At 40.9% G+C, this 26,232-nt stretch overlaps 1 protein-coding gene across 1 annotated transcript in view; it reads right to left on the bottom strand.

Annotated features, from left to right (window-relative positions):
* The window catches only part of LOC124144002, a 95,027-nt gene that overhangs the window by 34,835 nt on the left and 33,960 nt on the right, over nt 1-26,232 (bottom strand). Inside the window, exons 3-9 of the mRNA XM_048385919.1 lie at nt 9,624-9,816; nt 6,830-6,976; nt 5,003-5,141; nt 4,352-4,476; nt 2,517-2,690; nt 1,076-1,252; nt 260-508 (exon numbers count right to left, since the gene is read on the bottom strand). Of these exons, the coding sequence (XP_048241876.1) occupies nt 260-508; nt 1,076-1,252; nt 2,517-2,690; nt 4,352-4,476; nt 5,003-5,141; nt 6,830-6,976; nt 9,624-9,816 (1,204 nt within the window). The remainder of the gene's footprint in view (nt 1-259; nt 509-1,075; nt 1,253-2,516; nt 2,691-4,351; nt 4,477-5,002; nt 5,142-6,829; nt 6,977-9,623; nt 9,817-26,232) is intronic.

Genomic DNA, 26,232 nt, shown 5'->3' with positions numbered 1-26,232 from the left:
GTCAGGCTCGCTGACTGGGTTGATTCAGATCATGGCATCCCAACTGCGTCGATCGATGCTCATGATGTCAATCACTGGATAGTCTGGTCCAGACTCGATTATTTACAGACCTCCGACATATAGCTGTAATATTGCCGTGTGTGGCGTTAAACAATGAACAAACAAGGCTGGTGTGTATTATGCGAAAGAAGGATCGCATTATGCGAAATAGCAATAGTGCTAAATGTGCACAGATACATAAGGAAAGGGTTTAAAATACCTTCAATGTAAATACTGAAGGAACATTTCATGACGTTTTTGTCAGCATCCTCAGCTTTAACTACGATGGTGGTTCGACCAAGTGGGAATCGAGAACCCTTCTCCTTGCTGTAGGAAAGTTTGACATGGCCCCCAGAGTTGTCGGTGACGTTTGGATCTGTCCATGTGACCATAACCGGTTTATCTCGAGGCCCCGCTAGTGCGCGTTGGTCATCCACGCAGCCGGAGGTAAACGATGGTGCTCGGTAATCTAAACGATGTCAAAAGTGACGATGTGACCTTGCTTCTCACAATTGCAACATGAATGTTAAATACATCTATATTGCTCACCTGTTGTTCTGTCAGCAAATATCTTTCATAACATTTTCAAAATGGTTCGCCAGTGTGTTATTTTAACAATATGCAGAAAACAGTGTAAATCCCGTTACCTACCATGGCTGCATTGACAAGACATAGCGTTTTTTTTAAATCGGAACATTCTTGACAAAAAGGTAGATTAGTTTTTTCAGCCTGAAAAATACCCATCTTCAACGGCATATCAAGACTGTTAATAGAAACATTTTGTTTATGTTTAGCGGAACACCCTTTGACGAACCCATGCTTGTTGTAAAAGGCGACTATGCTTGTCGTAATAGGCGACTAACGGAATCGGATGGTCGTCTTTGTTGATGCATGTCATCGCATCCCAATTGCGTGTACAGATGCTCATGATGTCAGTCACTGGATTGTCTGGTTTAGACTATTTAGAAACCGCCGTCATATAGCTGTAATATTGCTCAGTGCGGCGTTAAACAACAAACAAACAAATTTGACGAACCTCTGCAGAATCCGGGTTTGGTCCACGTTCCTGTTCCGTTACACATCATCATGGCAGAGCCAGCTTGCAAGTACCCCTTTATGCATTTCAGGATACAGATTGTCTTGTACTCCAAAGTCTTGGACTTGCATTCCAAGGCGCCGTGAGAGATCTTCGGCACAGTGGGGCATGTCTTAACTAGAAGAAGAGAACCGAGTGAGTTGGGTTTAACGTCGTTTTGAAAATTATTCTTCAGTTATACATGTGCGTGTCAACTTGATGTGTGAGGTTTGGTTTGGTTTGGTTTGTTGTTTTACGCCACACTCAGCAATATTCCAGCTATATGACGTCGGTCTGTAAATAATCGAGTTTGGACCAGACAATCCAGTAATTTACATAATGAGCATCGATCCACGCAATTGGGATCGATGACATTCATCAACCAAGCCAGCGAGCCTGAGCACCCGATCCCGTTAGCCGCCTTTTACGACAAGCATAGTCGCCTTTTACGGCAAGCATGGGTTGCTGAAGACCTATTCTACCCCTGATCTTCACAGGTCTTGATGTGTGAGGAACGCCCGAAGTTCTACAGGTCCTAGATGTTTATCACACATGAAACCCTCGAGGACAGCATTGTGCTGACAAACATAGAAACACAATCAGGCTCAATCTCGGATTCGAACCCACGATCATGTGTCGAGCACGCACTACGGATTGCAGCTCTGCGCAGAAAATTGCGGCACCCTAGAAGACTGGGCGACCCGTGCCCCCAAGGAGATAAGACAAGGCTGACACTGAGTAAGTGAGGGTATCTTAATTCGGTGGTCAGAAATGTTTATCATGACGGCATGGAACTTATCAAGTCCTGGCAAAAAACAATGGCTGCTATTATCAGCAACGTATTTCCATAGGGTACCAGTTGCGATTAATCTCTTTGGCGTTTAATTATAGTTCTATGTGTCAGGCAAACGACGCCTGCAACTTAACATCAATATTGTTAAAAAAATAACTATTGCTGACCTAATCAAGGCGAATTGGTGGACATCGTGGGGCAAGTTCAGCCTCCATGGTTTAGTGGATAGACGTTAAAATGTGGTACTTGTTACCCTGCCTGGCGCTCGGTATTAACGGGATAAAACTGACCGGCTCGGAATCCGTACCCTGAGTTGGGTATTCATGTTAAACTGCGGCATGATATCTATGTGGACCAGCACTTTTAAACACACACACGCACGCACGTACCCACGCACGCACCCACGCACGCACACACACACGCACACACACTCGGCATGGTGCTTGCATGATCCGCAATTTATATATCCAAAGGGGATGTACCTTCCAAGGATCACGGTCATATTGTCGGACGCGACCTTAAACCCCATTTCAAGTCGGCTTCAGGTACGCCTGTTTAAAACTTTCAAATCCGTGTTTACCAATGATAGGTTACGCAATGGCAACTTACTGACACACTTTGGCATTGCTCCAATCCACTTCTGATTGAGGCACATGATCTGATTCTCGCCTTTCATCTCATAGCCGAAGTTACAGGAAAAGGTGCACACAGAGCCAGACACCTGTTCATCATCACATTTCATCCGGCCATTCCAGGGCCACTTCGGTCGAAGGCATCGGGATACTGAGGGTCATGGTAAAGGTCAGGTAAGGTGAGAAGTTCTGGATATTTCAGTATGAATATTAACTTGGTCCCGGGGAGTGGGACCGGGACAGGTCAAGGTCAAGGTAAACGAAAGAGCAAGGTCAAGGTTGAAGGGCTATGTAAAGGTCACGCTAAACGAACGAGCAAAATCAAGGTCGACGGGCTATGTTAAGGTTAAGATATACACGAAAGCAAGGTCACGACGGACCGTCTATGTAAAGGTCAACGTAGACGGGGTATGTATCTTTACCATTACATGAATATAATGACATACCAGTAGCTATTATTTATTTGCAAGGCCTTACGTTTTGTGTGCACGAGTATATCCTGTCTATTCATGATCGGTATATATCTGCTTGTTGGTACATACATATATCTATTTAGGATGATCTATCTCTTCGTTTGTGATTGTCCACTGTTCGCGTATGCTAAAATTTATCAATTGTATAATGTCCTCTCTTCTCTCTTAAAACTTAGCCTCGATATGGATTCGATATGGATTAATAATCAAATGAGGGAAATCGATCAACAATCTTTAATTATCCAATGAATTAAATCTCCATTTACAGCCGTGGCCTAGTGGTAGAGCGTCCGCCCGGAGAGCTGAAGGTCCGGGGTTCGATTCCCGGCCGCGTCATACCAAACCCCATTTTAAGATGGTACTTGTTGTTGTCCTTCCTGGCGCTCGGCATTCAGGGGCTAATTCAAGGACTGGTCAGCTCTGAGTCAGTATACTGTGTGTAAGTGGGGTATTCATGTTAAACTGCCACATGGTATCTCAGTGGGCTAGCACTATGAAATCGGCATTTGTCCGGACTAGTACAAGCAGCCACACACACACACGTACACACGTACACACATGTACATGCACGTCGCTACATAAGTGCAATAATCTTGGACGCGACGTTAAACCCTCTTTCACCTCACCTAAATCTCCATGCTATTATGACAAATACCCTGGACCCACTCACAACCACCATTTCGTTTCGAGTGTCACGCTTCAAACCCCATCTCTCCTGACACACAAACACAGAATCTTTCCCAGAGGATTGAAATATCAAACGTACAAAATGTATCATCTGATGGCTTCGATCCACATTCAAAATAGCCTTGCCGAGCGAGCTTCGATATATTTAATTGAATGATATAATGTTATAAATCAATGGATGGAAAGGTCAAGATACCTAATAGCAAGGTCAAGGTAGACGGGCAATGTATTAAGGTCATGATCAACGAAAAAGCAAGGTCAAGGTAGAGCTTTATATTTTAAGGTCAAGATAAACAACAGGTCAAGGTAGATCGGTTCTGTAAAGGTCAAGATACACGAAAGAGCAAGGTCAAGGTAGATCGGTTCTGTAAAGGTCAAGATACACGAAAGAGCAAGGTCAAGTTAGATCGGATCTGTAAAGGTCAGGATATTCGTGAGAGCAAGGTCAAGGCAGACCACCTATGTAACGGTCAAGCTGAACGAGTCACAACAGTGGTGTTGAGTACTGGTGATACCACCGCTTGCCAGGGAAGGTTTGCGTGTCATTCGAACCGTACTCAAATCAAAGCCCTAGTGGTGAACGGGTCCAGAGTATAAATCGTAATAAAATGAAGACTTGATACACCAGATAATCAAGGGTGATCGTACTTACCTTCCACAACAAAGGATATGGTGCAGTACGTGGCAAGTCCTTTCCTGTTCATTGCCTTGTAATAGACGTAATTCTTGCCTTCGTCGAACATACTCCCTGATGGCTGTCCCTTCACAAGCGTCGCTCTGTGGTTGTTCAAGTGAGTGAGTGAGTTGGGTTTAATGCCGCTTTTAACAGTATTCCAGTTATATCGCGGCGTGACAGCTTAATGTGGGAGGAAAGCCCGAAGTGATGCAGGTCTCAGACGTTTACCACTTCGGTGAAACCCACGAGCACGGGTATGATGCTGACAAACCTACAAACATAATCGGGGTGAACCGGGATTCGAACCCACAATCATAGGTTTCTGGCGTGCCAAAGGGACGCAACTCAGCACAGCGAATCGCGGCGCCTTAGACGACTGGGCCATCCGTGTCCCCTGTGGTGGTTCAAGGACAGATCTTTCAATAATACGGGGAAGAAGGAGCCTGGTATTTATTTATTTGTTTTACGAGGAACAAACATTTCTTTTTAAATGATTAAGGCTATACCAATGTTCACGTATGACAGAGATTGATTAACAATAGGATACCTTTACCAGGCTGAGTTTGCTGAGTGAACGTTAAATAACAGACATTAAGGTAGACGGTAATATCAAGGGCGGTAACTCACTCAATTGGTCCTTCCATTCTGTCTGACGCAAACGGTTCTTCCCATGTTACTCGGGCTGACTTCCCCGTGATGGCGGTCTGGGGGGATGTCACGTTGGGGCATGTCAGTTTCGGGGGGATCAGGGATGGTGCCTTGTTTGCTGAAAAATGTATCGAATAAGCGAGTTTGATTTCACGCGGCTTTCAGCAGCAATTCATTTATCATGGCATGTTAGCGTGATGTGGAGGGGGGCCCGAAGTGAAAGCAGGTTTTAGACGTTAACACTTTGGTGAAACCGACGTGTCTGGTGGTATGGCGCAGACAAGCAGAAACGTAATCGGATATGTCTGGGATTCGAACCAGTGACCATAAACAGGATTCAATTTATTATCGGAATGTCAATATGTTAATTTTCTGCGACGTCTAGAACATTGGGTGACGTCGTCTCCTACATTCAAAAGTTACAATTTGCACACTTCGAGCTTTCCTCCCACATTAGGCTGACACGCCGTGATAAAACTGGAATAATGTTAAGAGCGGCGTTAAACCCAACTCACTCACTCACAAAGTGCGCTTCTTTTGACATCTAACTTGTCAGTACTATAACCGATACAATTTACAAACGACGAGGATTCGAAGAGGTGATATTTCTTATCAATTATCAGTCTGAATCATGGACGTTTTTTATTTTGAACAAAGTCGACACCTCGAAGAGCGGTTGGAAAAACAATTTTACTCATGTGTTAAATGTAGTCTCAACTGGAACCTCTTATGTTGGTTTTGAATCTTTATGCCTCATGCTAAAGCTTACCTCAATCGATCAGTCTACATATAAAAAGAAACTGGAGAATTAAAAGAAATATTATTCTGCGTATATCTCCTGCAGGAGAAAACATATGAAGTTTTGCGTGAAATCAGATGACTTGTTTTATGCCTTCAAGTAATTTGAGGACAACACGCTTTGTCTGAACATGTATGCCATTGCTATAAGTCAGTGTTTCTGACACAGCGATCGACATTTAACTGATGCCATCAATTGCCGATGATATATGCCTAATGGCGTTTGTTGTATAGATGTCAAGATAAGGCCCATTTGTCAAAGGAGAATATAAAACATTCATACACGAAACAATTAACATTTGTTCATTTGTTTCTTTGGCAAACTTTGAGCTAAAGTAATAAGGTAAGTAAAATGGTACTCTGTCAAACTAAGGTCACAAACATAAAAAGTTTCATCTTGTGCGCACAAGTTGCTCAAAAACTCACAAATGAAAATGGAAATATCTTGTATTAGTTAAAATAAAATGTGAAACAAATGAGCCTTTTACATTTAAATTCCGCATGACTATTTTCTTGTGATCAATTCACATATCAAGATGGCATGTCTGACTAATTGTATTCTCAATTAAAGTAAGAAATATGACTGAGCGACTCAGTTAGGTTTAACGCCGCCTTAAACAATATCCACGTTATATCAGGGCGTATCAGCTTAATGGGGGGGGGGTCGCAAATGATGCAGGTTTCAGACGTTTACCCCTTGAGTGAAATCTACGGGCACAGGTACCGTGCTGACACACATAGTAGCATAATCAGGGCGAATCTAGGATCATAGGTTCCTGGTGTGCCTAAGGGACGCAACTCTGCAGAGCGAGTTGCGGCCTCTCAGACGACTGGGCCCCCAAGCCCAGAAGAACAAATCCGAAACTTTATACTTATTATTGCTTTTCACTTATCACTGAGCACGGGTACGTTGACCCTTGAGCCTATTAAAGGGGAGGCTTATTCAAATATAGCATCATCAACGTTGCAACACTAAGGTTTGAGATATCGATATAAATCTGTACTCACGACGTTTTTTACACAGGATAAGACACAGGAGCTTCTTAAGGAGTCCAAGATCTTTCAGTAAACTCTTCCCCCCTCTAGCAAGAAGCAGCAATATCCAGCGCTTTTCTCGGTGATGCCCGACAGATGTACCCGGAGAAGGACGGTGATCTGGAACAAGAGTGAGTGAGATAACACTGGTTGTGAAGAGTGTTTGTGTAATATGACAACGTGGCAGCTTGGTGTGAGATGGACGCCGAATTGTCGCAGGACTGTGATCTGGAACAAGAGTAAGTGCGATAACACTGGTTGTGAAGAGTGTTTGTGTTATATGACAACGTGGGGATGTGAGATGGACGCCGAAGTGTCGCAGGACTGTGATCTGGAACAAGAGTAAGTGAGATAACACTGGTTGTGAAGAGTGTTTGTGTAATATGACAACGTGGCAGCTTGATGTGAGATGGACGCCGAAGTGTCGCAGGACGGTGATCCGGAACAAGAGTAAGTGAGATAACGCTGGTTGTGAAGAGTGTTTGTGTAATATGACAACGTGGCAGCTTGATGTGAGATGGACGCCGAAGTGTCGCAGGACGGTGATCTGGAACAAGAGTAAGTGCGATAACACTGGTTGTGAAGAGTGTTTGTGTAATATGACAACGTGGCAGCTTGATGTGAGATGGACACCGAAGTGTCGCAGGACTGTGATCTGGAACAAGAGTAAGTGAGATAACACTGGTTGTGAAGAGTGTTTGTGTTATCAACGTGGCAGCTTGATGTGAGATGGACGCCGAAGTGTCGCAGGACGGTGATCTGGAACAAGAGTAAGTGAGATAACGCTGGTTGTGAAGAGTGTTTGTGTTATATGACAACGTGGCAGCTTGATGTGAGATGGACGCCGAAGTGTCGCAGGACGGTGATCTGGAACAAGAGTAAGTGAGATAACGCTGGTTGTGAAGAGTGTTTGTGTAATATGACAACGTGGCAGCTTGAGGTGAGATGGACGCCGAGGTGTCGCAGGACGGTGATCTGGAACAAGAGTAAGTGAGATAACGCTGGTTGTGAAGAGTGTTTGTGTAATATGACAACGTGGCAGCTTGATGTGAGATGGACGCCGAAGTGTCGCAGGACGGTGATCTGGAACAAGAGTAAGTGAGATAACGCTGACCTTGTCAAACCCACGTGTACGTGAATGGTTGTGATCGGGGTTAAATCTGAGGCAATATGATTTTTTCCATTATTATCCGAGAATAATAGAATGGGTCAGTTTCATAGATAAACATTATTCTTTAAATTTGTATTAATTGTTTTAGAGCAGTGACGTGTTTCTGTTGAAATGAAGGGGGAATGTGACCTTGAGGCAATTTAGCTCCTGGGAGTTTCTGGGGCACCTGACCTGTTGAAGCACATGTAGCACATGTGGTGTCCCCCAAGGCAAATGATTTAGTGCCTCTGTAAAGCCATCAGTGAATGGGTACCAAGTAGGGTGAGGTGGTAACGTGAATGTTACCTTTCTAGCGCCTCATGAGTTGTATAAATGGGTTGTATACTTCCCAGGGAGCTGTGAATGCAATTCGAGTGCACACTGATCCATGACCTGGGTTATAGTGTAGCGCTTTGATCACGATGTGGAGTGTGGATTGGCGCATTATAAATAACTTTATAGATTACAATCTTATTTTTAATATGCACATATCCCAACTCTTATGTATATATCTGAAACAAAATATATCCGTGCACTGTATATGACACGTGCCTGTCGTGAGACTAGAATAATCATGTGTTGGCCACAATCACTGCTGAGTATTAAGACTGGTCAGCACTAAGGACGACCAGCCGGAATCATAGCATTCGACATATACCTTCATTCACTTCTTTTAGTGATATATACAAAGGTTATAAAATTAAAATTAAAATAAACACTTGAATTGGTGTGAATTAATCTTTCATAGGCTTGTTGGAGCTGAAAGCCCTCGACACACGCACATAAATATTAAATACTTCAGTGTGAAAGCTTTCTTAAGTTGAGAAAAGTTTTATTTTCATTGCAGTGAACATATCACTTTATATTTCACTGCAGCGAGCATAACACTTTGACGGAACTATTGTCTTACAAGAGTTACCTCCCTGCAAATTGTCTCCCCTTTTTATGGTAAGTGTCTGGACCTTACACAAACTGTTTTTCTTTTTTAAGCTCGCTCTACATTGACAAGGCAAAATAATGGCCACTTGACGTATGTTATTCATTTGAAAACGATTCGGTATAAACTGTAAATTTCTCATTTAACTCGTTAATCGAGACTGTTCGTTTCGCAAAGCGCCATTTTTTTTTACTTGATCAGCAGGTATTCTTTCGCTTCAGACAGCAATCTCGAAGATATCAAGAATATTTAATGTTGACATTGCTTTTGTATATTATCATATCTATTATCAAATATTCTCAAATATGTTATGTTACTTTTATCCACCCCAAGCTTTAACATAACCGAACTACCATGTATCCTTTGAACATGTGGATAAATGTGTGAGATGTCACGAAATGTGCTTAAACGTTGAAACAGAAACGCATACTCATAACTCAAAATCAGAAAAAATCTGTTCATCTCCAAACACATCGGATTAGATTCGAACCCGTACGACGCTAATGTTGTGTTTGAGTACGTTATACCTTAATACCCATAATAACTTAATATGATTGTTAAGGTCATTTTGCCAAATATTACAATATGCGTTTTCAAGGTGTCTCAGTATGTATATATTCTTGTCTCTTACTTTTAATGCATCGCAAAACGCCCTTGTTTCTGCTGTGTAATGATCTCACCTTGAACCCAGATACCTTTCTCTGTACATGTGTATGTGAATTCATCGTTGCTGTTGAAACTACACACTACGCCATGTGGCACAGTTCGAAACGGAAGTTGACTGGCTTCTTGTTGCATGCCGGTACTACACTCGGGTTCATCTACAGTTTCCGGTAGTTCACATCCGGGCTTATCGTCAGAAAGTTTTGAAATCTGAAAAGATGAATCGAAACGTGATGGAGCTGGGATTAACGCCGTTTTGCACAATATTTCTAGTCAAATCACGGTTTGTATGGTTACGCGCACACACACACGCGCACGCACACACACACACACACAGATACACACAGGAATGCACACACGCTGTTGAATATCAAACCTATCCGCCTATAAGCAACAAAGCCATTTCCATAATCATAAGAAATCCGCTGTACCCTTTCGACGATATCACGATCACTGAGGCATGAAGCCAGGTATCTACGTGGTCACCAAAGGCTTTAACTGCTGGAATCTTACTCGACAAAGGGAAAGTTGACTATTTAGTCATCCTGATCATGTATACTTTATTATCACTTTGAATCCTTAGGGATAAATCGAAATATGACACGGATGAGGCGGGTTCACTGGTTTCTTTTATTTCTAGTTTAGGTGGGGGAATCCGTAGAAGGGAGTTGGCTAGTAGACCATTTTCTTCAACCATATCAGATTATCGATATGCCTGAAGCGTAAGTTCAATTTCTTGCAGGTTATTGTCCAGGTTATTGTCCAGATGAGGATGCTGACCTCATTACAATAGATGCAAAATATCACCTGGCTTGCTTGTCTGGCCTCCGAAATCGACATAGTTCGCTAATGAGGCAACGTCAAGACTCCTCTGACAGTCAGAAGCAAGAGAACATAATCCAATCCAGATCCTTTGCTGAGCTTGTCAAGCCTGTGGAAGATTTTGTGGAAGGTGGTCAATTCTCTACAGGTTTTCATCCCTGCGCGAACTGAATGAAAACCGCCTGCTCGATCTTGGTATCCGCAAGGAAATCAACAAAGTTCGCTTCAAGGAACAAGTCCTAAAGTAACTTCCCAATGTCCAGGCGCAGATTGATGGAAAGAATGTGATACTTGTTTTCGAACAGGGAATGCAGGAAGGGCTGAAGCAGGCTTTGAAGTGTGACTATGAAGAAGATGCACTGATTCTGGCCAAGGCTGCCAAAATTGTTCGGGATGATATATTCCAGTCCAATGGGTTCAACTTTAATGCCCCATTCTTATCTAAATGCCAGTAGGACTCCGTTCCCTCCAATCCCAAGTCCCGGGTGGCCATGATGCTGGTCGGAGCCAATCTAAATGATCAGAGCTCTGCTGACTCCCTGGCCTGCCTCACTGTCTCGCATACCATCCTGTTTAAGAGGGCACCAACTGGCAACTCTCGGCATTCATTGGATTACGAACCAGCCTTGCCACTATTCACAGGACTAGACCCGTGAAGATCCGGAGTAGAATAGGTCTTCAGCAACCCTTGCTTGCCGTAAAAGGTGACTATGCTTGTCGTAAAAGGCGACTAACGGGATCGGGTGGTCAGGCTGGTTGATGCATGTCATCGATCCCAATTGCGTGGATGGATGCTCATGATATCAATCACTGGATTGTCTGGTCCAGACTCGATTATTTACAGACCGCCGTCATATAGCTGGAATATTGCTGAGTGCGGCGTTAAACAACAAACCAACCAACCAACCAATTCATAGGACTAAGTATCCACAAGCAGACCAGGTCAAAGAAGTTGATTACACAGCTGTATGTGTTGGGCCTCAGTGTAAGTTATGATCGGGGTTATGACACTTGAGAGTCAGCTAGCTACTGCCGTTTGTGAGAACATTGCGAAGAATGTATAGTAGGGGGGAGCGTGGCTTAATTGCTTCCTGGAGGACATTTCCAAGTTTGACGCATCAGTAAAAAATGATGTCCGATGCAATTCCCTATTTTGACTTATACTAAATGTACCCATGTTGTTTTAGGTGAACAATTGATTTGCCTTTGCATGTGTTTGTGACAGGTGTCACCGGAGAGGCAGGATACGTTCACCTTTTCGCGAACACCTGGTATCATTACTATTCGATATGTTCATGATAAAGTCGGAATTGTACAATCGACTCTGCTTTATTCAGAGATTTATTTTGGATATTGAAAGGGTTTTGTCGCTTTTTTTATTTCATAGCATGAATAGGTTTTGCATGGCGTGTCCCATTTGGTGCAGTTCCTTCTTTACGACGGACACGGGAATGAAAACAATATTCATAATTTGCAATTTACATACACAAACAGGGCACGACTCCTGTAAACTGAACTGTATTTGGGAGATTGAGATTGGGTCCGTTATATTTGACACTATGTATTTAACACTATGTATTTAACAGTTTTTCAGTTATATCATGGCCTGTCAGCTCAACGTGGGAGTTAACCCCGAAAGTGATGCAGGTCTTAGACGTTTATCACTTTGGTGAAACCATCGAGCATTGGTGATGTGGTGACAAATAAAAAAACCATAATCATGTCGAATCTAGGATTCGAACCAACTATTATAGGCTAAAGGGACACAATTCACCACATCGTAATAAGGCGACCTAGACGACGGGGCTACCCGTTACCTCATCAGTATTGTATATCCGTACAGCTATCTGAACTAAAAGGCAAAGGAAAATACTGGTTTTTCTTTTTCAATTCTTAAAAACAGTAATTATTAAATAGTCAATGTAGAGTAAATTGGTTCACTAGAATCGTCCAAACAAAGATAATAAAAACACATCATTTAAACACACAACGCGTTACCGTACAGCTGACGTCATGAAAAATGTGTAAACCATGTCTTCCGGTCGTAGCATGAAATACACGTGATATCGGGTGTAAATTGGCTTATCTTAAGCTTTAGTATTACAGTCAAGGAAAGCACACAAATGATGGCCAGATTGATTGGTGCCGAGAGAGGGCTATTGGTATGGCACAAATGGATGCTATGCAAGCCCATATTTCCCAAACGTTTGGATGAACCCCACTGACGGTAGCGGAATTGTTACAACGACAAAGGCAGACAGTAGGGACCCAAGGCAGGCCGCAAATTGGTAGACCACGTGTCACACCAGCTTCAGAAGACCGCTATAGTCGCACGATACATCTCCGCAGATGCAGATGCGTGACGTCAACATCAACGGCGTTACGCCGTCGCATCAGTCCGCGCAAAGTGTTGCGAAGACCAAGGTCTGCAGGAATCCGAGTATATGGTCCCTTACGAGGCATGGCTTTAACTCAACAGCATCGACTGCCAGCCTACGTTGGACAAGACAGGTCCGTAGATGGCAAGTTAAAACCAATAAAAGTCGGATTTGTTTATTTCGTAATGACCGTAGACAGAGACTTTACAGACGTCGGGGAGAACGTTTGGCACCAGCATGCGTTCGAGAAGTGCTTCCATACGGAGAGGGAAGCGATGTGGTATGAGGTGACATTTGTATCAACAAGAAGACGAACTTTGTGATAATTCAGGGCAATATGAATGCCATTGAGTACAGGCATCAAGTTTTGCAACCAGTCGTACATCCTTTCTTACAGAACTAATCACAGGGGATAATTCTTTGGCACGATAACGCCAAAAAGCCATACTGCCAGAGCGACGCAAGACTTTGTTAATCAGAACGTCAATATTCTTCCCTTGCAAGCATGTTATATGGATATGCATCCGAAAGAACATGTGTGGGATCAGCTTGGCACACGAATATGTTATCGTCCTCACGTTTCACAGAACCCACAAGAGTTTGAGTGAGTGAGTGAGTTGGGTTTAACGCCGCTTTAAACAGTTTTCGAGTTATATCACGACGTGTCAGCTTTATGTGGGAGGAAAGCCCGAAGTGATGCAGGTCTCAGACGTTTACCACTTCGGTGAAACCCACGAGCACGGGTATGGTGCTGACAAACCTAGAAACATAATCGGGGCGAACCGGGATTCGAACCCACAATCCTAGGTTTCTGGCGTGCCCAAGGGACGCAACTCTGCACGGCAATTCGTGGCGCTTTAGACGACTGGGCCACCCGTGCCCCCCACCAGAGCTGGAACAACCACTCAGGGAAGACTGGCAGTGAATACCAAATCACGTCATCACACGTTTGACGCCATCCATGAGAAGACGTGTGATTGCATGTATTAACGCAGCGGGAGCTCTCACACGTTACTAGTTGTAAGATTGATTCATAACATACAGAATAAATGCTTAAAGACATTGATTTCCTTTCACATATTCGTTAAAATCCGACCTATGCATTCTTTTGCCTCTGACTTTCTATTTAATAATATATAAATGCCAGGAGACTGTTGTTCTATTATAATTCATCTGGAGCCTATTATGCTCAATGGTAAATGTTTTCAATGACTTATGGGGCCTTATATTTCTGTGGTAACCTGATCACTCCGGCGATCGGATCTGCCAAAGCTGATAACACTTATCGTTTTCAACTCAATCCATCATACAGACAAGCTCATCTTAAATAGGATGCGATTCTCAAACAGCAGCAGCCACTTAGGAATTCGCTCGTTATTCATGGATATATGTCGATAAAGTGCTCGAATGCAGTACGTTGTCATTGTAGCAAGTCTATTCTTACTAATAATATATCAATGTTCCTGATTCGTTTATTCTAACCTTAAAGAGAGAGTAATTATAGAGTAGCGTCCAATTCTTAACCCTCTTGATGCCATGTTTCTGACGAACATTTTCCTATGATCTGAAAAGTTGTCCGAGAAGTGCACTCACACGGCACTTGATCTATCTCCGGCTATAAAATTACACAGGGATCTAGTCTATTATATTTCCTATCTGATGGTGTAAATTTAACTGCAAATATTAAATCAGTTTGGAAAAAAGACACTGCTAAGTGTTGTCCGAGAATTTATTCTGCGTTGAAAAACAGCAAATTTCCACGCTTTCTATCGTACACCGATAAAAGTACTGAGCGACGATTTTTTAATTTAGCTGTTTTACAGAAAATGTGTGCGAACACACAAAATACTGCCTTATATCTGAACGCCATAAATATATATCCAATGGATTTATATGCTTATGTATAAAGTAATACATTCAATACAAAAAATAGCCTGCCGTAAATGACGAAAACTGATTTTCCTCTATGACGTCAAAAGACGACAGAGAGGTTACACACGTACAAAGACAATGGGGCATAACTCCGCTATACCTAGCACTAGTTTATTGTAACTCACTTGTAACACTTGGTAAGAATTAGCTGCGGATAAGGACAATATATGTTCGTAGTGATTTGTTTACGGGGAAGCAACGTATTCCTACACAAATATCGATATTGAAACTGTAGGAAGCGTTTAGGTATAAACAAACCAGCAAGAAATGATGAAATCGTACTTCATAAAAGAGGAATTAAAAGCGAAATAGATGGCCCTTTCTAACCTATAAATTAGTCCTTAGATTACAACATTCTCCTGATTGTGCAAGTGTAGTTTGACCAATGTTGTGCCATTATTAATGGAGCACTAGCCTTTTCATCAAATGTAATGAATTACTAAAAAACTGACACCATTCTATTTGACGTCATGGCTGGTTTTTATGGCATTTACAACAACGGAGAAGGGTGACGCTGGAATTTTGATTGATATATATCTCCCCTACTTTTCGTTCATGGTATGGAAAATATCGATGTTTAAAACGGAATTTGACGCTTTTTCGACACAACATAAAATGACTGCTTTTACAATGTAAATAATGTCTTGAATATATAAACAATTTGATAGTTCACCGTGTATCTTGTTTGGCATCAATTTTACATAATCAAATACCCAAAAGAATATTTAAAAACAACCAAAATTATATTCAATATTGGACATGTATTTGTTCATTATTGTGTGATTTCTTCTATTCATCTCGTCTCAGAATCATACAATAGATGCGAAGAATGTTCCTTTGGTATAGACTTATCAGGAGAATCGTATGCGGCTCTACCAACGGGATAATGACACGGTTTATAATTTTTTAAAATATTTTTCACAATTCTTGGAGAAATATAGTAAACAGTTCAAAATCTTGTGATCACAATATTTTAAAAAGGGTGAACCCATTGATTATATAATACAAAACGAGAGGAATAATTCGTAAAACGTTTGTGACTAAAACGCGCACCTGGCGTACGTGTCGTTATAGGTATCACCTTTCTGTATATCAATTACGAAATAAAAAACAATCGCAAGACCAAGACAATTCTTCTAACATTGCGCACATATTTAAACCAAAAATATTATATCCATTTTGTTAAAAAGAGGTTATCACGCGAGTGTGCTTGGGGATGGTAAATTTGCCCGTATTAGGAATAAACATTGTATTTAGGGAGCCTTGGCGAAATGCACATGCGTTCCCCCATTTCTTGACCTATAAAAATCCACACAGATCAGATAACATTCATTCGTTATTAAATTGCTACCACATGCCAAGATTGACAAGAAATCAGCGACACCAAGCCCTTGGACGATTGCAAACTGGAAAACCGCCCGGCAAGTAGGCAATGCATTTCAAGTCCACTTAAGGACCATATACAGGCTCCGGCAACGGTACCAGACCACGTCAGTCATGGCGTTAGGCAGGACGGAAACTTTGACTATTTCTGTTAAATATATCAATTCATTGCAATGTTTCTATTTTTAATTCCCTAATAATTCCTAAGATTCTCTACCAATGCATATTCTGAAAATGTTGGACCAATGTATGAAACGAATAGAAACATGGATAGCTCGAAATAGGAGAATATGCTACACTGTGTGAAATCTGACAAGTGCAATTTTCCGAGCACAGCGTTCGTTTTCACACCTAATTTATTTCGCTTGATTTCATCTAGACACTTTGTAATGGGGACAAAGACCATTTGTCATTTGATTCTGAAATGACTTAGCGATTCAAGGATGTATGTATCGCAGCTGAGTTTGAAATATACGTGATGTTACAGGCGTCTCATAACGGAAACGTGATTTTGTAAACATTATCCAATATGGCGGAAAGTTGACTTCGGCGTTCGCGTATTTTCCAAAACTCTCTTAACGATTCTAGGGTAATCGGCGACGTTTTTGAATGATCATTGGTGATTCCATAAAAGACAGCTACCCGTGATCACTAATATGCTATTTTTGAAATTAATTTCTCTGGGTAAATATCCGAAATTTAGATTTCAAAACATGCTGTAAATAACGCTGTGAGTGGTGATTTAGTAGTGTGTAAAAAATGGCGACATTTACGATGTACCTAATTTTTAGATGTCATTTTCAGTGTTTTTGCCTGGCCTAAAATGCTAGTGGATGATATCACAGAAAAGGGAATTGCTCACATTATTCTAAAGTGTGAAGTGTATCTGTGTGCGTGATGTAGTTTGAATTTTATTCGACTTCAAAGTGGTGGTTGAAGAGGAGGGACATATATGTTTCTCTGGCATCTAGGGGGTTAGAGGGCGGATTTTTAAGGAGCAACCCCTCCTCACAGTAGAAAAAAAGCTTAACCACATTTTTCTACACAACATGACATTTACCCATAAGAAAATGTTTGGGGTGGTAATTTCGTTTGGTGGCAGACATGTACATTGGAATGCTCAGCTTATCACAATATCAAAGTGCTGACTCAGGAAACCAAAACAATAATAAAAAACAGTAAGCACATTTTTTTTATGCCGAACATATATTTTTATAATTTTTATTTTTTATATGCCGAACATATAAAACATTCTGAACACAACACAACACATGAATGGTCATTTTATCCTCCATATCATTACCCACCTCTGTCACACCGGGACTACTTTTTTCATTCCTAAAAAATCGCGAGACGTCTTTCAGTTTTACAACTACAAGGCAGAACTGAAGGAATCTCACGAAAGCCAGCGACATTTACACACACTTTATTAAACCAAACAAGATCTTCACACACAAGATCGTCAAACTCGCTTTGCATTCTATATAAGTTATGCATAGAACTACTGCAACATTATATAATAGAACCGTTTCCATATGCAATGTCTACAAATGGATCAAGGGTCCCAATGAGCGTGATGCATCCGACTACTTTCGGGACTTTCAATTTGATTTTTCGTAAAAGGTTAAGCGTGGGGAAATGAGGTGAGGTGAAATTGGGTTTAACGTCGCGTCCAAGATTATTGCGCTTATATAGCGACGTGCATGCACGTGTATGTGTGTGTGTGTGTGGCTGCTTGTACTAGTCCGGACTGATGCCGGTTTATAGTGCTAGCTCACTGAGATACCATGCCGCAATTTAACATGAATGTCTTTGGCGAACACTGATTTCCCTCTTCTCTTCCAAAATAGTACGGACAGGATATAAATTCAGCTGATAGATCAAGGAAACCGAACCATTTTGATTGCACAACCGAGACAGCGACAGTACGAGTGACCGACTGTTGGTCCGGTATTCAAAGCTCGGCGCTAATGTGACTTTAAATTTTTTTTTATACGTGTCCTGTGTACTAACAACAATACGCTTGAATTACCATAAGTTGAAGAAATTCTTCAAAAGTATCTTGAGCGTCGGTGCTGTTATGTTTGCAAACACAACAGTAAGAGCATGTTGTTAATGCGAATGCATAGAAATGTAAAAAAAATGCCCATATTTGGGCATGTATCAATATTCATGCGCAATCAGATTTCGCAACCGGTTTCAGTTTGATCTGTCAACGAACGAAAATTGTTATGTATTTACACTTAAATATATAGTTAACGTGGGTAATAGATCAAATACCACACCTATTCTCGTTAGATACCATTTTTACGAAACTCGTGCACTTTCTATGGTACTTGACCTCGCTTTAGCTCGGCCAGATACCTTAGAAACTCCACTCGTTTCGTAAATATGGTATCTAACGAGAATGAGTGCACTATACTCTATATATCATCTTCAGAAATTTTATGTATCCAATATGGCCAACAAGATGGCCGCCAATACATGTGATGTGAGTAAAAAACACGTGAGTAAAACAATTAACGTTGCGTCAGCATTATTTCAGTCATATAGCGACTCGAGGCAGGAAGTCCATCTAACACGTTATTGTCATATATAAGATAATCATATGCGGTGTTATATATTATAATGGCCGATCCTATTGGCTTGCCTACTTTGAAGTGTCAATGTGAAGCACTTATCTACAAATATAAAATTACCTTTAACAATCCAATATTATTCTCCAATACAGTAAGACATGTTCAGTCAAAGTCACTTTTACCCAAGCCTTTAGGCTCGTCATCTGCAACTTCATTCGTCACCCCTCGCCCCTTTCCGTAACCTGCAAGAAGACTCGTCCCCCTATCGATGAATGTTATGTGCGAAAATACGACAAACCAATCAGAATGCGCGTATGATTTCAAGTTCTTCGTCAAAGGATCCCTCAGAAATAATTTTTGATTTTACATATGTAATGCATCTAAAAATATACCCAAGACACAGTTAAATGTGTTCAGTCATGCTGTATAATTCCGCATGTCCCGATGTGCTTTAAATTGCATCTGAAATATATATAATATATTGGGAAATCTATGTGAACCATTACACAACGAGTTGACAATTGTTTTAGGTATGCCCGTTTGCGCTAAGACGGAACCCGGTCACAAAAATGGCCACGAGGGGGCCACGAGTCTCTATTCGGCTTGTCCCGGAATAACATGAGTTGGTCACGAATGCTGCAGACTTATGGCAGCCATTGCAGGAGCAGTGTTCAGTGCTTGGTAGTCCAGCCATGAAGAAAGGACACAACCATAGGGAAAGGACACTTTCTGGAGACGACACATAATCTGTCACTGCAGATGAGATGAGTGATGTGTCTGACTTGGACGGGTGCTCACGGGTTTATATTCATCATCACCCCGTTTCCACCCATGTCCTAGGGGATGGGGTAGCCTAGTGGTTAAAGCGTTCGCTGGTCACGCCGAAGACCCGGGTTCGATTCCCGACATGGGTACAATGTGTGAAGCCCATTTCTGGTGTACCCCGCCGTGATATTGCTCGAATATTGCTAAAAGCGGCGTAAAACCACTCCCACTCCACCCATGGCCCACTGGACTCTCTCCATTAGAGTTTGGTACATAAATGTGCAGCCATATTGCCGTCTGAAACAGCTCTCAACAAGTCTTCCTTGAAAGCATCTTCTGTTGGAGGAAGCATTGTAGCTGCATGGCTGTCAGTGTTGGAAGCCTGGACACAGCCTTGGCCATCCACGGTGTCGGAATCGATTTACTTGTATAGCAGGAGGACGAATGATCCAGCAGAGTTTAGGAACAATTCAATGAAGTTCCATCCAAACTCGAACAAGTTCTTCAACATTTCAACATGTGTCAGCAATGTTGAGAAAGCTGTTTATTTTGAATTTATAACCTAACACCACCATAAGAATTTAAGTAATGTTTTAATTGTTTTTTTCCAGATCACAATTACCAGCATGCACTTACCTTTCTCGATTCACTTATATATGAACAGATAATAACCAGTCTCAGTTATCTCACCTCTGTACAATTGTGGTTCGTATTCAAAGAATATGTGCTGATGTATTTAGTCCAGTTGACTATGGCACAAACGCCATTGAAGCTGGGGTCCCATGCAGTGTATCGTTTTGTGATTATAACTGTGAGTTCAAATACTTTTCATAAGATCAGAGCCTTATCATTATCTCAGCTAATAATTACTAATCTAATATGATTGTTGTATTTATTTTAGTAGTGCTCCACTCCCAATCCCCCCCCCCCCCCCCCCCCCCCCATTTAGTCTTTTTACTGGGTGTATCTCACCTTACGATGGTCGGGTAGCCAAGTGGTTAAAGCGTTCGCTCGTCTCGCCGAAGACCCGGGTTCGATTTCTGAAGCCCATTTCTGGTGTCCCCCGCCGTGATATTGCTGGAATATTGCTACAAGCGGCGTAAAACCATACTCACTCACTCACTCAACACCAAGCAAGAGCACTGGCATGTCCTTTCAAATGTGTACATTTCTACATCAACGCAAAGAGATTAAGTATTTAGATAATCAAGTATTTATTGTATAAATGTGTTTCGATTGGATTATATTACAAAATAAAGAATTAATGGAAACTCACCAAGGCCGACATTTCTCTTCTGACTGATTCTCGATTTCATTGCCCTGTGATTAAATTTCTCACGAGTGTTCGTGAGTCTGGTATAACGACTGTAGATATATGTAAATGTACCTTGTGTTGACTCAAAAGAGGGCGTAATTAAGAAATGACAACAATAACTATATTCCACACTTTTCATGCACATATGTATGTGGGGGCACGGGTGGCCCAGTCGTCTAAGGCGCCGCAATTCGCTGTGCAGAGTTGCGTCCCTTGGGCACGCCAGTAACCTATGATCGTGGGTTTGAATCCCGGTTTGCCCCGATTCTGTTACTAGGTTTGTCAGCATCATACCCGTGCTCGTTGGTTTCGCCGAAGTGGTAAACGTCTGACCTGCATCACTTCGGGCTTTCCTCCCACATTAAGCTGACACGCCCTGATATAACTTGAATAGTGTTAAAAGCGGCGTTAAACCCAACTCACTCACATATTTATGTTCTGAATATGTTAATATTGTGGGATATTGAGCCCCTGAAATTTATGTGCTGAGTGCTTTTGCTATTAAACATTAATCCAAAGCACGTTATGAGATAGATATTTTTGGCGCTTGTTTCATACTTAAACACATTATACAGTGAAGAAATGTGATATGTCGTATTGACACGACTCTTAAAATTTAGTAATGCAGCTGGTAACAGAATAAAATAGACGTTTATATATTATAGAATATACTACATTTTAAGGTGAAAGGAATGATCATAAAGATAATGTTACTCTGGTTTTGGTTTGGTTTGTTGTTTAACGCCCCACTCAGCAATATTCCAATTATATGACGGCGGTCTGTAAATAATCGAGTCTGGACCAGACAATCCAGTGATTGACATCATGAGCATCGATCCACGCAATTGGGATACGATGACATGCATCAAGCAAGTCAGCGAGCCTGACCACCCGATCCCGTTAGTCGCCTCTTACGACAAGCATAGTCGCCTTTTACAGCAAGCATGGGTTGCTGAAGACCTATTCTATCCCGGATCTTCACGGGTCATTTGATAATGGGAACATTACAACATATCCACGCACTCTAAGAAGGGTAATATATATGTAGAAAGAGTAAAATACAGACTAAACCTATTACTATGGTCATAATAATTCTATTACGTTCGGGGGTAGGGTGGCCCAGTCATTTAAGGCGCCGCGATTCGCTGTGCACAGTTGCGTCCCTTGGTCGCGCCAGAAACCTATGATTGTGGGTTCGAATCCCGGTTCGCCCCGATTATGTTTCTAGCTTTGTCAGCACCATACCCGTGCTCGTGGGTTTCACCGAAGTGGTAAACGTCTAAGACCTGCATCACTTCGGGATTTCCTCCCACATTAAGCTGACACGCCGCGATATAACTGGAATACTGTTAAAAAGCGGCGTTAAACCCAACCCACTCACTCGCTCTAGGAAGGGTAATATATATGTAGAAAGAGAAAAACACAGACTTAACCTATTACTATGGTCATAATAATTCTATTACGTTCATTATAGTATCCACGTACACTAGGAAGGGTAATATATATGTAGAAAGAGGAAAATACAGACTAAACCTATTACTATGGTCATAATAATTATATTACGTTCATAATAGTATCTGAAATTTTTGTAAACTGCTTCTAGCATGATCAAATCTGACCTTCAGATATATTACAATGAAATGAAAAATCGTCAAATGATGAATGCATTTGGTATATTCATACTTATAATTTTCTCTATAACCGGTTAGGCTATAGTTAGCACAGTCGTGAAGGTCTAGTTGCTGTAGCCACATTCATTACATTCATTACTCGACCCGTGAAGATCCGGGGTAGTATGTCATCGATCACAATTGCGTGGATCGATGCGCATGATATCAATCACTATATTGTCTGGTCCAGACTCGATTATTTAAAATCCGCCGTCATATATCTGGGATATTGCTGAGTGTGGCGTTAAACAACAGACAAACAAACAAAACAAACATTCATTACTCATTACGGTTCTATTAAGCCGTTCACTTTAAGTGTATCACTCCTGAAATGTTGCGTCCCTTGGGCACGCCAGAAACCTATGATTGTGGGTTCGAATCCCGGTTCGGCCCGATTATGTTTCTAGCTTTGTCAGCACCATACCCGTGCTCGTGGGTTTCACCGAAGTGGTAAACGTCTGAAACCTGCATCACTTCGGGCTTTCCTCCCACATGAAGCTGACACGCCGCGATATAACTAGAATACTGTTCAAAGCGGCGTTAAAACCCAACTCACTCTCACACTCACCAATTCCTAAAATATAGAACATCAACACACAAAAAACAACCAGTCACGATTATCCGCCGATGTTGATTCAAATGGGCGTAAAGGCAAAAAGGCGGTGAAAATCATATGAATGGATCACTGAAAATCAATGATAAGGGGAAGCATGTCCTGCCCTAACAACAGCCATCCACACACTTTGCATAACAATGTGTTGTTTGTGCTTGGCACATAATAAAGTGTTATTTGTGCTTGACGCCGCATAGCAGCACTTCTCCCATGCGACAGTGGACTTTAAACAAACCAGAAAATCAAATGACATCATCGGGCATTTCCTCTTTTAGTTGAAAGCCAAAATACACGTTAATTTTGAATTACGTCTGTTGTGTACAGGTGGAGAAGTGTGTCTGGAACGCGACATGACCACACTATCCGTTTATGCTATGAGTAATTATATTTCTCAGTTGGCTTTCCTCGAGACATATTCATTCGTTGTTACTTGTGAATGCCCTACCGTCTAGTCATACCGGACTGTACGCGTTTTGTGGTTTGACTTTCTCTTTTGAATAGTTAATGTACTTACACATAATCATAATAGCGCATACCTTGGGTATTGACAGCAATATTGTATTCCAAAGTATTCTGGTTTAAATGTCATATTCTAAGGTTAACATAACCGTATGTGTCTTGAGACTGAGTACACAGTTTGTAGCCATGTGTGGGAGTGAGGAGTTATTATTTCGTTGTACACACTTTGTTTTTTTTTATGTATATTCCATAGGATTTACCTTGCATAACTACAACCATTTATGATAGTTGTGGGTGCAATTGTAGCATTTTACAATGTTTATGTAGTGACCTTCAAACTGACATTGACTTTCAAATTGACCTCCACGGAGGTTATAAAATCATTAACTTCAGGCAAATCCTTCATTATATCCTATATAGAACTGGTATTTACAAGGGCGACAAGCATGGTCAACAATAGATTAACATGGTACTTAGAATCAAATAATTTAAATACAAATATTCAGTGTGGCTTTCGAAAGAATTTTAGTACCGTTGACCATTTAGTTCTGTTAGAATCATTTGTGAAAAATGCAATAATTAATAAACAGCACGCAGTGTCTATCTTTTTCGATTTAGAAAAAGCGTATGACACAACGTGGAAACACGGGATTTTAAAGGATTTAGATGATTTTGGATGGAGAGGGCGTGTTACGACGTAAATTGTAATAAAAAGGTAAATTGTAATACTTGCAGCAAATTGTAATAATTTGGACGTAAATTGTAATAACAATGTAAATTGTAAAAAGATTTGACGTAAATTGTAATACGCAAATTGTAATAAAAATTGACGTAAATTGTAATAAACTCAACTTGCGGTAAAATGTAATAACTTTTTACGTAAATTGTAATAACCTTATAAGTTTAGTGTCAAAGGCGTTAAATGACTAGAACCTATACTTGTCAGGGTTAGTACAGGGTTTATCGCACAATCGTCATTAAAGTATGGGTGTGTGGGAGGATTGAGGTCGTTATCGTACATTGTTGTATAATTATATGTATATATAAACGCATTGGAATTTCATTTCTATGGTTGTCCAGAAGAGGATTAATTACTAGAATGAACTTAGTTTTCTTATTTATTTGAGAAATACTTTGTGTGTTTTGTACTTAATTGTAATATATCCTATTGACGATTTTCATCATAATTGTTCATATTTAACCTAATGGAATCATATTTCAATTGGCAAAGTAGGTAGTAATATACACAATGGAATAATTATAAAGTAACAAACTTCCACAAATATATTGATGTGTAAATGTGGAAAGTCTGACTTTTACTGACTGAAGCAAATGTATTTATTTTGCAACTGTATATTTGTACATATTTTATGCGGAGAGGGGTTTACTAAGTTGCAAGAACTTGTCCCCAATACAATTCTCATTTTGTTCTGTGAATGGAATATGTTTAAACTAAACTAAACTAGCAAATGGATGACATGTCATTCTGCAGTAGTCTGTGTGCAAGCTGATTTATACATGTTCATATACATAATATCAATTTATTATCATTCAAGTTTCATTTTTTTTAACGTTGCTCGGAGGATGTAAAGGAATTAATGACAATGTCCTTGGCGATGTACATGTAGGTATGTGAACCCGCAAGGACTACCCTTATCAATTATCTTACGTGCAGCTTGTGTTATGTCTGTATTTTTAGAATGATACTCTAGCATCTGTACACATCGAAATTTATGACTGAAAGATCCATCCTCTGGTTAAAAATGATGGATTACATTAGGTACGTCTATTCGACAAATAGCTTAATTGATTTATCATCCAATAGTAGTGAGTGAGTGAGTGAGTGAGTTTGGTTTTACGCCGCTTTTAGCAATATTCCAGCAATATCACGGTGGGGGACACCAGGAATGGGCTTCACACATTGTACCCATGTCGGGATTCGAACCCGGGTCTTCGGCGTGACGAACGAACGCGTTAACCACTAGGCTACCCGACCGCCCCTCATCCAATAGTAGCTTAGCTAGGAGTCCATTGCAATAACATTGAGTTACGAGTTACCGAAGAGAGCTCTGTGCAACCGGACCCTGAAATTATGTCGATTTGCAAGGAGCACATGACCGTTTCCTTGAAACAAACGAGACAATTCAATTGTATTTATACGTTATATTTTGACGAAGAATTCAAATACTACAAATGAGTGACAGATCTCCTGTGCAATGTCAAAGGAAAAAAACCAGTCGTCAGCAAATGCAGCATAGATTTCCCCTGCATGGGAAAGGAGAATACTTAATACATAACATTATATACAATGTTTTTATTAATATCAAAAGAGGGGCGTGGATATTCTTTACCTACATTGCATATACTATTAGATATTGTGTATTCTCGATCTCTGTGAACTTCTCACAGATAAAGCAATAATAATAAATAAATGCAAACCATGTTAACTTATGCAATATTTGTAGCAATGTATGATTAACATATGGATCATTAATATAACATAAAATATTTCCTTTCATGGGAAGAAGTATATTTAATGAAATAAATGAATAAATGTAACTGTCTGGATTCCTTTCTTATGTCATGAAGAACTAACAACAACTTACTGACAACTTTTGTTGGGATAATAACTCCTTGCCCAAACAATAAAAACAGAATCCATCATGATAACGGCACGGAATCATAATTCAAACCATACACAAATAATATC

Source organism: Haliotis rufescens, unplaced genomic scaffold, assembly GCF_023055435.1.
Source record: "Haliotis rufescens isolate VD_foot unplaced genomic scaffold, xgHalRufe1.0.p SCAF_6, whole genome shotgun sequence".
Lineage (NCBI taxonomy): Eukaryota > Metazoa > Mollusca > Gastropoda > Lepetellida > Haliotidae > Haliotis > Haliotis rufescens.
Note: the sequence above shows the minus strand (reverse complement) of the source record. Positions and strands in the feature narration are given on the sequence as shown.